Source organism: Clinocottus analis, unplaced genomic scaffold (genome assembly GCF_023055335.1).
Source record: "Clinocottus analis isolate CAN_PGR_092001 unplaced genomic scaffold, fCliAna1.0.p SCAF_9, whole genome shotgun sequence".
Taxonomy (NCBI): Eukaryota; Metazoa; Chordata; class Actinopteri; order Perciformes; family Cottidae; genus Clinocottus; species Clinocottus analis.
The window spans coordinates 5,859,517-5,877,666 of NW_027176251.1; the positions used below are offsets into that span (position 1 = coordinate 5,859,517).

The following is an 18,150-nucleotide window of genomic DNA, read 5'->3' on the forward strand; positions in this document are numbered from 1 at the left end:
GAGGGGAGAAATTATTATTATATATATCAAAGAAGTGTTGAAGCACAATGGTTATTCTTTTTTAATTTTCTATGTGGTTGTGTCTGTAAATATTTATATTCGTACTGATTGATTTATAATCCACAATATGACATCATCTCCCCAACATGCCGAGTTGTGTGAACCTCTCGTCTTAACAGATTTCTCATGTACCTGCCATAAGGTGTGCCGTGTAGGGGAGCAACCAGAACCGATCTTTGACCCTAACCAGCCATACGGCCTCAGTACATGACATATGGGCCGGTAATAGCTGCTGCTGCTGTCGTTTCAAAATACTAACAGTGTGATATTATCAGTCATTTGCATGTGGAGCAGTCCTCAGGATTTTAAATTAAGTGTGAAGCTTTGTCTAATGAGTTGGCCTGAGGCAGTGCTCCAGCTTACGCTGCTGGACAGATGTTGGAAGTTTGTGTGAAAACTTCAACAGCGAGCAAGCCGGACACACACAAGATGCCATCATTCATCATATTCCTCTCACCCCGCATTGATTAATCCTCTGACAAATATGATTTGACATATCAATTCACCAATGGGCCTGTAGATAAGAGGAATATTAAATTGGCTCTTCAGTAACCTGGCCCATGAGTAAAACCAGAGATAAGACATAATTTACTTTCTAGTATCACTGATGTTTGGTTGTCATATATCTTCTGAAGCAGTGCAGTTGTGGCTAAAAATGTTATGTTGACAACACTATCTAAAAAAATTCCTCACTGCTATATTAGCATTGATGTTAGTGTGTCACCGCAGGCCCACAAACAAAATGTCTTCATTTGGATCGAGCCGCCACAGGCTCTGCAGCTGTCAGGGCCCGTCCTTGCTAAATTGATGAGAGTTCTGTAATCCTGGTGATACACACAGAGAGATGAGGCTCAGAGGGAGAAACATGGGACACCTGGCTTCATGAAGTGTCCCTGAGCAAGACACCTAACCGCTAGTTGCTTTCCACGGGTCTCACATGGCAGCCCAATGCTCCTTTAATACACTTCATTTGAGTATCTCGTCAGTAAATAAGCAATCTAATAATAAATGTGAGCATTAATAAGTTTGAAACGATTGGTGGTAACATTTATGACTCAATCTCCTGGAGGGGTTTTATATATTTTCTATAGTATATTAAATCATCTCTTCTCAGTTTGACTTCCTCTCTGCCATTGAAAACACATCTACTTGCCCAGGTCCTCCTACTCTCTTCATCAGTGGCCAATAGTGTGTGTTTGTCTGCATGTGTTTATGTGTCGGCGTGTGTGTGTGCGTGTGTGTGTGTGTGTGTGTTTGTGTGTGTGTGTGAGGAGTCCTTGACTGCGGTGGATAGGTGCTGATTAGCCAAGCTGCCGGGGTCTTTTGTGCTCCTCAGACGGGGGTATAATTGTTCTTTGTTCATCTCTTTGAAGTCTCTCATTCAATTCATGTCCTTACAGATTCTCTCTCCCCTCTCGCTTCTCTATGGTATTCAGCCGCGCTTTTTTTAACCGGGTGTCAGAGCTCTGTGTTGTAATTACACAGCAACCTATAAAGATGTACAGTGTATGAAACGTAGTGGAGTAGATATGGATATAAATACATGTAACTGAACCCTGATCCTTGTCCACAGACATCGACCTAAAGCCTACACTGACAAGTCTTTTATTAAATCAGGAATTTCACCCATTTATAGTTCTAATTTAAAACAACTGAAGTCATTTGTGACCAGTAAACTGGAGAAAATTGTCTTGCTTTTAACTCTGATGGCTATCAGGCTTTCCATGAGTAAGCATCATTACATTTCTCTAATATGTCTATTCTCCAGGGCTTAAGGTGGTCTGACAGCTAGTTTAAGAGCAGCTACTCATGCCACCATTGTTTCTTTCAGTTGCTGTCATAATGAAATGAAAGATCACTGGTTTTAATGAACTGCGGTGCTACGGTTCTAAATGACTTCCAACCAGCCGAGATAATGACGCCCATTTGAGTTAGTCTAACGTATAACGTGGCTTAAAGACACACCAACAGAGAAAAGAAGTGTGTGTGACTACTGTTGGTTCTCATTGCCAAATCTCCCTAAGGAGACGGCTGTTTATGCTCACATGAAAAGCATTGGCAAGCAAGCCGGTGTCTGTAGAGAGAGACAGAGAGAATGAGGGCAGCCTCTAGGAAGAACAAATGGTATAGTTTTGTTTTTTAAATCTTTGTATGGAGACAATGGAGAATGGAGGGAAAGGGAGACAGTGGTTGGTAAAAACCTCTCTGAAAGAGAAAGAGCAGGGCCCCAGAGTTGAACAAGGGCAAGGGCCAGTAAACATGCTTGAACCCCAAAAAACAGGGCCGGAGTGAGAGAAAACGGGGCTGGGTCCCTAAAAAACAAGGCTAGGGCCACTGAGCATGAGGCTGGGGGGCCGAACCCTGTTCTCTTTCTCTTTTAAACAGGTTTGCCCAGCCCTGTTCCCTGTTCTCTGTTCTCCAACCTGTTGCCAAGGACTACCTGTTGCCAACAATGTGTCTGTGTGTTTATTGTCTCCGAGCAGATAAAGAATGCGGCGGCTAATGTGCTGAGAGAAACCTGGCTCATCTACAAACACACCAAGCTGATGAAAAAGATCGACCACTACAGAGTCCGCAAACACCAGCGGAAGTTCCTCCAAGCTATTCATCAGTAAGGCCACACCTTACACACACACACACACACACACACACACACACTCACACACACACACATAAACACACACACAAGCACATGAGCGTTTGAATTCAGTAATACCATCTATCCACCCACAACTTGAATTAAGGCTGATAATCAGATATCGTGCTTGAATCGCTCTCTCCACACACACACACACACACACACACACACACACACACACACACGCACACACACACACATGAATCATCTACTAAAGGGCAGGTTCACTTCAGGCGAACATAATTGTGGGACATGATTAGTGCATTATGTGCTATCAGAGACACTCTGACCACTACTTCTCAGTGTCGTTGAAACAAATACTGTGCACACTTTAAAATTGACTTCTTCAGAGCATTATTATTTGAATGGCCATAAGGGTGGTTATCTTGTTAAAGCTTGTCTTCCTCAAAATATGTTGTATATCCTCTGCGCAGCAGTACAATTAAGAGTCCCTTTCAAGCTGCTTGCTCCTTTGATCGGGAACAGTTCAGTCTCGACTTGAAACATTAAACAATTGCCTTCAAAAGCCAGAGTCAAGAGGCCTGAGACTCTTTTAATTGTGACACAGAAAGGCTCGTCCTGAAGCGTGTGGATTGGTGCTGAGAGGCCGACTCTGTGAAGTGAACAAAGTAACGGGGGGATTTCTGGAGGGAATTTGAGGACGTTTTCCTGTTCAATCCTGTCAGCGTCAAACACGGGGTCGCGTTCGTCTGGAGGTGCAGCCTCATAAAAATCACACTTCAGCACATGGGAGGAAGCCACAGGGTTTATTTTATTTTTAACCTTTCGTTCAATAATTATTGTATTGTGTTTTGAGAGTCGGCCATGTATTATTTTTAATTGGACTGAAGAAAGATGATTTATTTTATTTGATCTTATTTCATTCCATTTAGTTTATTTCCCTGTGGGCTTTTTTTCTCTTCTGTTTTTTTTAAATATATTTAAAATACCTTTTTCGTTTACTCTAGAGCAGGAGTGTCAAACTCATTTTCACTCTGCGCCACGTCAGCATCATGGTCGCCCTCAGAGGGCCGGTTGTAACCGTAACGCTGTGTAAACTACTCCCTAACTTATTGTTAAATAACGTCTTTGCTTTTGATTATTGTTTATTCAAGTGTAAACATATTGTACATGTAATATAAATAAGCAAACCCACATTAATCTATAAAAGATCAAACTTATAAAAAAAAGAAATTAAAGACAAAGATCAAATGCACGTTTTTAAATGAACTTTGTTCAAAGCTTTTTTGTTTGAGGACAAAACTGGTTCAACAAATAATCGTGAGATAATCGTGTGACAGGCGTGGGCTGAGCACACCTGTCACATACCTTTATGTGGTCTGGCATGGGAGCAGGTGTGTCCCAAACCACAAAAAGATAGATGACAGGTGTCATCTGTCACACATGTTCTTAGCTGCTCACAATTATTTGTTGGACTAGTTATGTCCTTCTCAAACAAAGTTAATGTAAAAAGTTAATGATCTCTGATTTATGTCGTAACAACAGAGCAATGTGCTTACTTGTAGTTTTCCATTTTCACAAATGTACAATATTTTTACACTTAAATAAACAATAATCAAATGCAAAGACAGTGTTTTAATAATATAATGTGGAGAACAACCCTTTGAGGGCAACTGTAATGCTGATGTGGCTCAGGGTGAAAATGACTTTGACAGCTCTGGAGCTTAAGGTCTCAGTTATATTTCAACATTATATTCTTGAGTAGTTTCACCTGCATTACAAAACGACAGCGTTTCAGCGACGCGCTGCAGGCAGACATGAAGCTGAATCAGGCAAGGTGACCGCTCTGCAGGGTTGTTGTCTGGGCCTGGAGGGATTAGCTCTCTGCACTGACCACTGTGTGTTTACTGCACCTTGTGTGTGTTTAATGTGTGTGTATCTGTTTGCAGATTACGCAGTGTGAAAATGGAGCAGAGGAAACTCAGTGATCAGGCCAACACACTCGTGGACCTCTCAAAGGTGAGTTGCACACACACACACACACACACACACACACACACACACACACACACACACACACACACACACACACACACACACACACACACAATGGACATACACATCCATCCTCTTCATGTATGTCGGACATCCACAGAACAGACATGTAACTATCACACTGGTTAGTAACTCATACCAAACATGCCCCGTAATATTTCACAACATTCCTCCGTTTTGATGATGACCTGCCCATTTTTGTGGCTTTGTGTCTCCTAGCAACAGGAACAAGTGTTAAAACAGGGATGACTGTGTGAGAGAGCGAGAAGGAAATGAGAGGAGGGGGGCTCATGTTTTTCTGTAACAATGTGGGTGTATGAGTGAGAATGTGAGTGTGAATGTGTGTGTGTGTGTGTGTGCACGTGTGTGTTTGCACGCGTGTGTGTGTGTGTGTGTGTGTGTGTGTGTGTGTGTGTGTGTGTGTGTGTGTGTGTGAATTGAGGGACAGAGGAGAGGGAGTGAGTGAATAGGAGAGAGAAACAGATCGAGAGAAGGGTGTGTGTTTGTGTCTTTTTTAGGAGCAATTCCTTTAGCACCAAATATTTTGCAATCATGCATCTAAATGACTTCATCTCAATTGGCCACTTGTGCGTTTACCATGGTTACGGAGGCCAGGATGTGCAAAGCAGGGACATTTCATTCTCGCTCTCCTCTCTCTTTCTTCACAATGTGATAACGCCCACGCAGAGACTTCCCTCCAGCCTCCTCTTCATTCCAGCCTCTGCTCTCTCATGGACATTTTTGCTTCCTGTCTCCCTCGCTCCTCCCCAGGCTCGGGCTTGCCCCTCTTCACACTTCGACTTCATACTCTAACCCCTTTTATAGTCTCTTTTTACTCAGTCCACATTCAGTACTAAAGCCACCATCATAATCGTACTGTTCACACATTAGCGATCTGTTTCCCTTCTTCAAAGTGTCTCCTGTCATCCCCTCTCCTCAGATGCAGAGCGTCATGTATGAGCTCATGTCAGAGCTCAACGACCGCAGCGAGGACTTGGAGCGTCAGATGCTGTCCCTGGAGCAGCGGGTGGAGCAGCTCACCGCCGGCTTCAACACCCTGCCCGCGCACCTCTCGGCCACTCTCAGCGCCCAGCACGCCGCCCTGGTCCACTTGCTAAGAGAGAGGGATTCCAGGGACGGGAGAGGAGGTTTTGGAGGTGGTGCCGTGGTCCCAATCACCCCGGCTGTGTCTTTAACCGCTGCACCAGCTTCCGTTCCCTCAGTCCAGGTTGCGTCTCCAGCCTCGCCCCCACCCCAGGTTCCTACTTTGGCCTTGGAGGCCCCTCGGTCACCCCCACCTCTGAGCCCAGAGGGGAGCCTGGAGGCGAGTCCCAACACCAACACCTGCACTTCTGGCTGCTGAAGACAGCTCTGAGGACCAGGACAGGACAAATATGGAAAGAAAAAAGGGAGGGAGGAGGAGAGGAACGTGAGGCGATCCTCTGAAGCTAACGCTCCGTGAGGGAGGGTTGAAGACGGGACTAGGAGGAGAAATAATAGGATTAAGATGGAGGGCCAGTATGAACGATGAGACATGTTAAGGACTTTGGGGCGCTTTCCTTGACAAGGGGAGGAGAAGAAAAATGGAGACTCTAAAAGGTGTGAGGGGGAGGAAGAATGTCAAGAGGGTGAGAAATGGAGGTAGAAAGGATGAGGAGGGAAGGAGAGAGGAGGAGAAATAACGAGGAATAATTATATAAACTCAGAGCTCCTAAATGGATACCACTCCAATTACTGAAAAGGGCCTTTTATTCTATCTCTCTTTCCTTCTCTTCTTCTTTCTTTCTCCCACTCTCACTCTTTCTCTCTCTCCTTTCTATCTCGCTTCTTTCTCCCGATCTCTCTCTCTCTCTCTCTCTCTCTCTCTCTCTCTCTCTCTCTCTCTCTCTCTCTCTCTCTCTCTCCTTTCTCCCGATCTCTCTCTCTACTCTCTCTCTCTTTATCTCTCTCTCTCTCCTTTCTCCCGATCTCTCTCTCCCTTCATCAGGAATTAATGACCATGACTTTTTATCCTTATGATGTATTTTCTATCTGAATGCTAATTGTGTGTTAACGAGCATCCCTTTAACAGAAGGTTCAATCAATATGACCAAGATGTAAAAAAAAAGAGGAAAAAAATCTAGTGGCATGTACTGCACACACAGATACACACAACTTATATAGACGCATCATCCACGCAATACAAGTTAACACAGCACAAACATAAATACACAATCTTTTACAATACTGGCCCTATTTACACTCACACGAAGAAAGTGTGTGTAGTAGCCCACAAGCTGATACTAAAGCCTATACTGCCATGCACTCAATGCACTGCCAAGCAATGTTGACACACTGTAAAAAATGTTCATCCAAATGATTTATCTTTTGTGGGTGTGACCTAATGCATAGTTGTGACATTTTAACTTCTCAGTTTGGAAACGTTCACTGAACGACACAAATCACAGATGAAGCTGAAATAAGTTGCTTTGACACTGAGGGACACGAGTCATCATAACGTCTGTTTGTGACAAAGAAGACGATAAAATAACCCAACACAACTACAGCAGGACTTTTTTATTACTGATTTTATTGAATTACAGATTGGGTTGAACCCATGTGTCCTTGTAGGTTTGCTGTACTGAAATTAGACTTTCAAGAGTCTAATTAAATTTTTGTTAAAGTTACTTATGAAAAAAAAGAAGTTCTTTCAAGAGCGTCATACTGAAATGGTTCAGAGACAGAATAGATAACAAAACAAATATATATTAAACTGCCATTTAATCTGGGTGGTTCATTTTTGAAGAAACACAAGAGCTTTGCATAAAGATAATGTTCTATTTGGTGAGTGTTAAAAATACCAGTTGAAACATTCTCCATCCATAACAATGATCTGCTTTTTCTTTTACTTGTCGAAAGTCACTGGAGTCAGATTGACTGGGATGCTGTCGTTTCTATTGTTTTGCTTTAATTCTCTGATAAATAGTTATATTTAAAATTACTAAAATGTTGATTTTTACACTGGTAATTTAATTTTAAATCCAACAATTTGTTTGGCTATGTGATTAGAAATTGGTGTGATGAATATGTTTTCACAGCGTGACCCTTGATGAAGGGAAGAAGACCTTACTCACTGCCGTTCTTTTTCAAGCTGGCAGTCCCAAAACAATGCACTGTTATCATGAATGTATTCTGTGTAAAGAAATACACTCTAGCCCACGTTCCTGCTCCATCACTTAAACTGCCATGCAGACACAGGAACGGACACCTACACGCACGGACACACTGATACACACACACCTCGACAACCAAAGTGCTCTCTCTTAAATGGACTTTAATAAGAGGCAGGGAACGCTGCTGTCACTGGAGACAAAAGATAGCAGGAGGCGTTGCAGATATCTCGACAATATTTCTGAGGGAATAACTGTGAAAATCTGGGTATGGACTTGTTACAGTGCTGTGCATGGACTGCTCTTCACTGATTTAGAGCACTGGACTATGGATGAACACGAGGGAACACACATAAACCTTATAAAGGATTGATGGCCATGAAGGAACAACTGTTTATAAAATAAATAAAACATAGAAAGACATACTTAGGTATATCTGAGAGGAATTATAATGGTGTGATAGGAAATGAGACAAGCCTACCCATTGGAGACAATATCGAAAACTGTCTTATAGCGACACGCTGTGGCCGGAATACTGAATTACACACGCTTGGAATATTGTATAGTATGCTGTTAACGAAATCTAGCTTTGTATTGCTTAGTCTTTTCTACCATTATGATTAAACACAGTTATAGCTGGTATCTACTATTACTAAACTATAGTATTCTTCTCATTCGTCATGACAATTATGATACATGTATTATTAACAATACGTTAAATAATTTTGAACAAGGAAAGTGCCGTTTGAGGTTGAAATTATTTTGTAATTTTTATTTTATCAGAGAGAATTAATAAAGTATATATCTATAACATCACAGCTTCCACGTTTTCTGTGCTGCTGTTGTTTTTTTGTTGTTGTTGTTGGTTGTTGTTTTTTTTTAGTGTGATGAGGCTGCTAGTGCGAAGCTTTTGAAAAATAGAAGACACCTTGAACTAATTCATGCAGAAAATGTGTTTAACTGAATGAAAGTTACCTTTCATTCAGTTAAACACATTTATTCCAATTAATCACAAGTTGGACACTACATACTGTCACAAACTCGTTTTAGAGTCGCTACAGGCTATTTAAATATTTTACTCAGTCAATCATGGGCACATTTTCTAATGCATCGCACTTTAAAAAGATATTGTGACCAATTAATTCTTGGAGCACAATAAATTAGTTTTGTTGGTGACAGGAAAAAAATGAAGAGAGCCGTATATTTAATTCACTCCAATGGAATCGTGAATGTTTGAAGTGAACGGATATTTAGCTTCATTTACAGTCAATGAGATTCACGTTCACGGGATTCAGGAGTTCGCAAGTTAGAAGTCGTCCATCGACTGTTTACGTCACTGACTGATTTCTAGCTGTTCATCCTATCGCGATGTTTGGAGAAAGCCCAAAGACATCGACAAGCTGGTCACGGTCCATAAGTATAAAGGTAGCTACTTTGCAAAAGTTGGCTTTTAATTATTTTTTTGTATTTTTTTCCTCAAACTGTTATTTATCTGAGATGAAGAACAGGATAAACACTCAACGTTAGCTAGAACATTTAATGTTTTGCAGAGTGCAGAGTGCACCAAGACCAGTGGAAAACACAACTTTATTTCTTTAAGCTGACGTGAGACAACAATGCTGATTGGTGCATTTGCATATGTTTTTTGTTGTTTGTTGTTTTTTGTGCTCGTGTAACGGTAACGTCCAGGAAGTCATCCAGTCCTGAAACAGTCGTGTCCAGCATCTGTCTTTGTCCGAGTCTCCCTCTGTTCATCATCCTCTGCCTGCAGCCAGCAGGTACAGCTTGTGCATGTCAGTGTCCCCTGGCAACACAATCATGAGCGCATGGGACTCTGGGTAAGTGGAGATGTTGCACATTTGGGTGGTCTGTACGTTTGTTTCTGCTTTCTTTGTCAATTTTTGGGGACTAATTTCACGTAACGTTAGTTCGTTAATACTGATGACTGTAAAGCTCACAGTGACGTCACATCCCAGAGTCAAAGTGGACGTTTGTGCCAATTTTACAAAAAAATAATCCAGGCCTTTCTAAAATATCGTATTCACGAGCATAGTACTGACGGACAACTTGAAATGTACTTTAAATGTAATGTTTAATAAACCCGTTTTGTGCTTACATTTACTAGGATTGGCTGGTGTGGCGACACAGGACTGATTTCTAATTAAGTCAATTCTTAAGTTGCGAAAAAATGCTCACAATAGATGCTCACCATGGAAATGGTTACATTTTAAGTTTGTTCATTTGAACAATGATTAGCTTTAATTAGTATTGGTCTTCATTCTTCATCAGGCCTGTGAAGACTGCTCACTGGCCATAGCTCATGATTTTTAATTAAATGTGTCACATTCAATATATTAAGATCCCAATAACAACGTGTTGAAGGTTATTAAGTGCATTCCTTATATTCAGGTCTTCTTTCTAATTGGTGATAGTTGAGTAAAAGCTATTTGAATTAAACACCTTCCCACTAGTTCTCACCAGCGTTTGTCCCAAAGGTGACCACACACTAGTCCTCTCAGGACTTACCGTGTGTGAGTGCATTTTACTTGAGCATTAAAGCATTTACACAATCTCGGAGAAAATTGATTTTTAAATATTTTCATAAAGCAGACATCATGTTGTATGTTTAGCCCAGGGTGAAAATAAAACAGTGAGAGGTGTGAAAGCCAGACGGCCTGAGGCAGTGTGCTGCCCGGGGCACAGCACATACCAGATGTGATGAGCTTGTTATCTTTGTTATTTACTGGCTGCTGCTCTACGAGCCCCCGAGGCGTCCATTATCTCTTGTGCTCCGTGAATTTTCATGATTGTGTTGTATAATTTTAAGGCCAGGGTTGTGTCCGTCGCCTACTTTTTGGAGAAAAAGATTCTCGGCGTATCTCTTCCTCTCTTCACCTGTCTCTCAGCCCTTCTTCATTTTTCAGGAAAGCGATTTAGTCTTTCAGGATTGCTGTTCGAGCAGAGGATAGCAAAAGACCCAGAGATAATGGAAAACGGGATTGCTTTTTTCTCATACTCCAGCCAAATTTAGCCAGAAGAATATGACTGCAAGAACATTTTGTCACACATTTAAAAAAAAAAAAGCAAAAAATGGCCACAATGTAACACCAGAAACAACACATTTTAAGAAATGTAAATAAGATGCATTAGTAAAATCACAAAGATTCTGTATTAGTATAATACAGAATACGATTACATGACCTTGTCCATTTAATCCATTTAGAAAATCACAGATAACTTTCAGCAGGAGCGTGCGCTCTGTGGTGTATTTTCAATGAAACGATATGCACTCCCTTTCCCTTATTTAGCTTTTCATGCTCTCCTTCTCTTCGACTGCCCGTGTGACTCTTGGTTTCTGGAGTTACCAGTCACTCACTTGTAGAGCAACAACACTCAGACAACCGTAATGATGCCTTCAATGTGAACCACGACACAGCCACTCTATTCAGAAGTATTCATCCCAATGCTCAACTGTCTCCGTCTGTATTTTGGTCTATGTTAAGCTTCTCGTGACCTACTGTACGATTACTCCTTCGGTAATTGGAATGCATTTTTCCTGCTGAAGGGGGGGGACCCTTCATCCTAACTTATTAAATTTACTTAATAATTAGAATTATAATTGTCTCCCTTATCTCTAAAATTAAATACCTGACAAAAATACCATTTTTGTTAAGTGCTTGTTTCCTGAGGACGGTTTGACCATGTGATTTCTAACGAAACGCGTCGCTTATATGTCGGCCTCAACACAAAGCACATCGACACGAAGATGCATTTCTTCTTCTTGTTTTTTTTCTCGGGGCCTGATGGATGACGCTGACCTCCATGTGCCCTGCTGCTCCGTCTGCATGGCGGAGTCACGCAGCCTCATTACGCCTAAAAACGGAGATCTTACCTCACACTCCTGCATTGGCGAGGATCGCTTGTGTGTGTGTGTGTGTGTTTTAGGGATGTGTGTGTGTGTGCGTGGGCCTGCAGCTTTGTCAATGGAAGAGGAGGCAGTGGTACCGCGGTCAACTATAATGTAATCATAACAAACGGCCAAATGTCACCAGATTCTGTCGGCGGGAGACGGTTTCCATCGCAACAGGCTCTCTCATCTCTAACCCGTCTTTGTTTGACGGTGGAGATGATCGGTGTACTGGATGCTTCTCGCAGCAACACAGTGGAGGAGATGCAGCTCTTCATATTGTTGCGGGGGACAGCACATGAATACACCGTTATTTACTCTGGCTCCCTTTTTAAAACGGTAAAAACCTTTCGATGACCTCCCACCAGTCACAGTTCACCAGGAAGTGGAGCGCTATGAACCAACTCTGACGCCTTACATCCTGGTGTTTCCCTGGCAACCAAAGGGACAGATCTATCACATACAGGTCTGTGCGTGCAAGGATCTGTATTTATGGATCTGTATTTATGGATCTGTATGTGTGGTGCGGGCGGTTAGAGTATTGCATTTATTTGAATTTGCAATTATTGCAAATTCAAAGATTGTACTTGTGCGTTTTTTATGAATGTGTGTATCCGTACATTCAGGTAGAAATGAGGAATCAGGATGGTGAGCTGGTCAGAGAGTGACAGTGATGTTGCCGTGGTGATGATGAAGGAAGAAATAAATGTGGGCCAGATTGTGATTCACAGAGACGATACACTTAAGCGTCAACACACAGGATCTGTGAGTGTGCACGCACACACACACAGACACACACACACACACAGAGACACACACTGTAAAGGAACAAGGTCACTCCTGCCCTGTCCTTTCTTCTCCTTCTGAGTTCCTGTATTCTTTGTGACTGTGAGTTCATGGCTGCAAAGTCTTTTTCGCTTCGAAGGGAAGTGACCCGGACGTTTCTGAGTGGCGTTCATGATAAGAGCTTTTCAAATTCTCTAAATGTGAAGGACAGGTGCTCCAAAGCTTCCTTTTTCAGCTCCTTTGGCACAGGAAACACTGGACCATCCTTCCCAAAAGGAAAGAGGAGAATCCCGCCCCACAATTCTTTACGGCAGCAACATTGTGACGTACCATTCGGCTGTTCATGAAAACACACAACCAGCATATGTTAAAAGGGACAAGATATGTCTATAATCGATCATTAAACAGTAAAAAGATGACATAATATTCAATGGTTTGATTCCCATTATGCCCACACAGGAAGCATCAATATTGAAGAGTTTATTCATATTGCACATCAGTTCATTGTCTGTTTGGTTTGTGCGATCTACTGGAAGCGTTGTCGATTGTGAAATGACCTCGAGGGAAACCGTGGAAAATATGTGAAGGAGAATTCAGGGTTTGGAAAAGACGTCAGGAGGGATTTTATTCAACTTTTTGACTGTCGCCATCCCTCAAGCTGTCAGCGGTCACCTGACCCTGTCCTCCCAGCACACCTGTCACTCATTTCCTCATTTAGCGCCAGACTGGATTCTGTACTTCTGGCTGTGCAGTCGGCTCTTTTGGATGCTCATTTGGACTTCCTTGTTGTTGTCGAACTGTAAGCCTGTTTCTCGACCATCGTTTTAATCAAAGTGCCCCGAAGCTCAACTTGCCCATTTGCGTCTCCTTTAACGTTTCTCTTTTCTATTGTAACGTTCACACTTACTTGGGGCTGGGAATAGCTGAGAAGTTTATAGCTAAATGCTTTGTGCCTCGTCTAGGCCTTAAGAGACTTGACTGGAATCGTGGGTTCTCTAACACTTACACGATCATGGAAGTAATGTCGGCATCCATTAGTGATATTGGATAAGAAACATGAATGTGTGTGTTTGTTGGTGTAACAGATCAGATTACAGGCTCCTAAATGTCCACCTGGTCCATTCTCCTTTAGTGTGCTGTCAGCTTCCTGGGCATTAAAATGTAACACACCCTAGCTGTACTGCAGTCCTTTGATTTTATTGAATCAATAAATGTGTTATGCATTGTTTATGCCAGGACATAAGAAGGTTAGCCAGCATCCAACATTAGGGCAGACTGCTCATACTATTTCAAGGCAGACAGGAGATTATTATTCAGAGGAAGAACTGATACCGTTAGTAAAGTGCTTTTCATATTGTCCAAAAGGAGTTGGTTGCAGGAAATTCATTCATTGAAAGATATTTTGGAATTATTTTTGCCTTTTCTTTATGTGCAATTGTTCGTAGACCTTGTTGGTCGTGGTTCAGGTGGCCGTGCAGGTACGAGCACCGGGTCCAGGACACAACTTCTCCACCATCGCCACAGAAACGAGCCGGTACAATCTTAGCTCCATGGCAACACTGGCCGCCCACACTCCCCTCAGGCTGCGTGATGGGGACGTGCCTGCATGCATGTGTGAGAGAAGAGAAGGAAGAGAGCAGAGGTTGTTAATTGATCAATTTTTTTTAGGCTGTTCGGTTGAATCGCAATAGAGACGATGGGGTTTTTAATGATGCCACAGGGGAGCCGTGCTCTGACAGGACTTGTACTGTTGCCACTTGCACTGACATTACTTGGCTAACTGTAACTGCTTTGCGTACCATGTCTTCATCCGGGTATCAGTGCCACTCATACATTTAATGACCAATTTACTTTTTCATTTTGTCTCCGACTTTCTTTTTTCTCCCTCTTTCATTCGAGGTGTCGGAGGCGTCGCCCTGTGTCAGATTGTCACGTTTCACGGCGCATGAAGTGGATCCAAAGTCGTGGCCTCTGGCATCTCGGCGCTGGTGGTGAAAAAAGGCTGAAACTTGAGACAGTCAGCCAATTAGAGTCGAGGAACGATCAGCGGCACGCCGGCAGCACTACTCATCTGCTCTCAGCATCCAGGTGGGACTCTGGTCTGTGGTTCGAGTTCAAAATAGCTATTTTTAGCATCTCTTGACCTCAGCACAACGTCAGGCCCCTCACCGGCAGCCATGAAAGGAGGAGAAGCTGAAAGTGAGCGGTGGGCCCCCGACTCCTTCGTCTTTGTCCTCCCTCTTCTTCTTCTTCTTCTTCATGCCTTCAGTCTCAGTATTTCACCAGCCCAGCAAGTGTCTTCATTAAGTTTTATTTGACTCTTTTCTCTCTTCCCTCCCTGCTGCTCGAGCTATACCTTCTTCTTCTTATCGCACTTATGCACTCTTTGACAGACGCTGAGACTTCTCGAGATCTCTCAAGCGGCTTCTATTCATGGTTTTCAATGTCATAAGGTGCTCTTCTGTGACAACCTTATATAATAGTCACACACGCACACACACACACGCAGAGGGGACTACAATAGAATGTCTTTTTCATTTGAAGTGCTTGAACATCCCCCCCCCCCCTCTCGACCGCCTCCATCCCTGCCCAGTTACTGAAAAGTGATGTTGGTTTCCATAGCAATCGTCTGCATCGGAGGGGATTTTCCTGACACTGACTAGAGGATGCCGAGCGAAGGGAGTCACAGAGACACACATGCATGCGCTTGAGAAACTGTTGATTAGCAATCAGCATCTCCTTCACATTGACTCTTTGTTTTTAATGAGCTCAAAGAAAGCTGTTGATTGGGTGATTCCAGCAGGAATAAGCTCGAGTGCTTCACAAATTGGGCATTCAAGTCAATTTGATGTTGTGACTCATGTAATGATGTAATGGGAAGTAAAAAAAGGGAATTCTTCAATAAGTAAAGTGCCGTCAATAACAGCAGTGATTGTTCTGGTCTTCGGGTTATAAGTTATTCTGTCGCGCTTTAATTTTACAGGGTTTCCTTTTGCACAATATAGTGTAGTCATTGCGTGACGTCTCTTATTTCACACTTTGACAACATGACTCTTTGGTGCAGGGCGAGGGTTTTAACACAAATAAGGTCATTTGTGAGAAGAGCATGGTGTAGTTTGTGTCTGTCTCTTCGGGCTGCTGTAGAATCTAGGTCAGCTGGACAGGAGACTGTAAGTTGCCTGCTGTTGTGTTTGTGTGTCTTCCACAAAATATATGCAGGGATAGATCCTGGGTTGCTATGAGCTGAGTATGATTATAGACAATAGATGAATATAATTCACGGATGGATGGATAAATAGAAGGATACTTCCGTATCAGCTCTTTAAGACACAAGGAAGCACAGGCGTTCAGATTCATCATTCTCAAACCGTAGTAAACACTGTTTCTATGTACTTATGAAACACATCCTTTAGAAAGTATTACTGAAATACAGAATGTATTTACTTGTTGCGTGAACTACCAGTTGAAATATGCATCGCTAAACTCATCAAATTCAGTTCTTTGACTGCATAGACCGTTTTGACAAAGAAAATAATCAATTTGCCGCCTGTGTGAACACACACAGCAACAAATTGGCGAACCAAAACAACTGAGCAGCATCTGACTCGTGAACACATATTTACATTTTCTGAGTCTCCCCTGCAACCTACTGAGAACAGTCCTAACACATTATCTGTTTCATCCATTAGGAGCATGGTGCAATCAGCCAACACAAAGAAATGTGCTCAAACATTCCTCCTCACGTGTTTATCTGCCTGGTTTTCCCGATCCAATTATTTTCACTGCTTTGCTAAATGATCTGAATAAATATTTGTGGTACGTTTCCCACTGAAAGGAAGTAGAAGCGATGCGTTCCTCACGTAGCGTTCTCTCATCTTCTCAGTAGCATGTTGAAAGGATGTACTTAGCATGACTTGACCAAAAGGGGACGCAGTTTGACAACCTCCTCCTCATCCCCCTACATGTTCTTTCACACATGGCGCTGGCAGACACACACACACAGCAAGCAGACTATTTAAGCCACATGGTCAGAATAATTAATGCAGGAAATTATCACTGGCACAGGAATGATTAATTTCAAGCTGTGACAAACTGACATGACGGATTGTTTTTACCAGGTCGCCAGGCTTTTAATACTCGTGGCCATTCAGGGGTAGCATCCATCACGGTGACCCTCACTCCTGTGTGTGTGTGTGTGTGTGTGTGCGTGTGCGTGTGTGTGTGTGAGCTGATGTCTGTTTGTGGTTGCAGTGTGTGTACATGGAACAGATGGCTGTGTGTCTTTAAGCATGTGTTTACTAACGTATCCACTTTCTGACCGTAGAGCTCAGGGGAAACTACTTTCACCAATGAGATGGTGAAAGAGCCGCAGGAAAGCAAACCCGCCCTAAACCTTTACAACCACCCGGATGTAACTCTTGAGGGTCATACACTTACACTCATATTTCATCATGTTTACCTCCTATTACCTAGACATGGAAGGTGTCAGGCAGCCCAATAAAAAGTATCTTTCTTTTGCCGTGGGCTTTTTCTTCAGTCTCGCTCTATATGTAACACAACGTGAGTCATTATATTCTGTGTTTCCATGAAGTCACAGTCCATGGTGAATAGGCTCCTCTCATAAAACAGTTCAGGATAAATTAGGGAAAAGGAAGGGATCGGAACAATTACGCTTTTGATCAACCAATAAAATCAACAATAAAATAAGCATTTAAACTGTGAATGGTCTTTTGGATTTCCAAAATAAAATGTTCAGTTGTTGTTAATCTTCAAATTAGATACCAAAAGAACACATGTTTATCTGTGTGTGTGTGTGTGTGTGTGTGTGTGTGTGTGTGTGTGTGTGTGTGTGTGTGTGTGTGTGTGTGTGTGTGTGTTGTGTATTTGTGTATGCATAGAAAACAGTTTAGTGACGTGGAGGACTCTCTTTGGATCAGAGTGCTAATTGTAAAGTTCTACATTAAAAACTGTTTGCTGAGGTGCACCTGTACCTGTGAAGTGTCTTTAATTAAACAGAGGAAGAAAAAAAACGTTTTTTCTGACAGATTTGATAAATTCTAGCAATAAACAGATCCATTTTACCCAAAAATCAAGAGTCTGTTTGCCATGAGCACCGTGTTGCTGATGCCATCTGCCCGATCCACCGCCTGGCTTGTCTGTGTTGACCCCCGGGGGGATTCAGACAAGCGGCCTGACACCAGCTCTGCTCTGCTGGAGGTCGTTGTCACGGAGACGTGGGGTCAGCCAGACCCTGCTCATCAGTGTTCAGGTCAGTTAATTGTGCACTAAATGCTAATTGTGTGTAATAGCTCTGTCCTTGGCGAAGGAGAAACTCAAACAAAATGGTGTGTGTGCATGCATGCTCAATATAGACTCTCAAGTGTGCTTCTAGTCAGGGTTTTCAATGTCATAAGGTGCTCTTCTGTGACAACCTTGTATAATAGTTACACACACACACACTTCCTCTTCCTCGCCCTGACACCATCTCCTGCACGGTCTTGTAATCTCTACACGGTTTGTGTTTTTTTGTTGTTGTTACTTTCTGTCTTTCGCTGCTGGGATGAGAAAGCAAACTGCTTTGATCAATAGAGTAA

General features: G+C 42.5%; 1 protein-coding gene across 2 annotated transcripts in view; it reads left to right on the top strand.

Moving 5' to 3' along the window:
* The window catches only part of kcnn3 (potassium intermediate/small conductance calcium-activated channel, subfamily N, member 3), a 41,858-nt gene extending 33,216 nt beyond the window's left edge, over positions 1-8,642 (top strand). The window contains exons 8-10 of one of the 2 annotated variants that reach the window (XM_068570528.1): positions 2,544-2,671; positions 4,609-4,678; positions 5,655-8,642. In XM_068570528.1, the coding sequence (XP_068426629.1) occupies positions 2,544-2,671; positions 4,609-4,678; positions 5,655-6,077 (621 nt within the window). In that variant the 3' untranslated portion in view covers positions 6,078-8,642. The remainder of the gene's footprint in view (positions 1-2,543; positions 2,672-4,608; positions 4,679-5,654) is intronic. The other variant, XM_068570529.1, reaches the window with a different exon arrangement.
* The last annotated feature ends 9,508 nt before the right edge of the window (positions 8,643-18,150 follow it).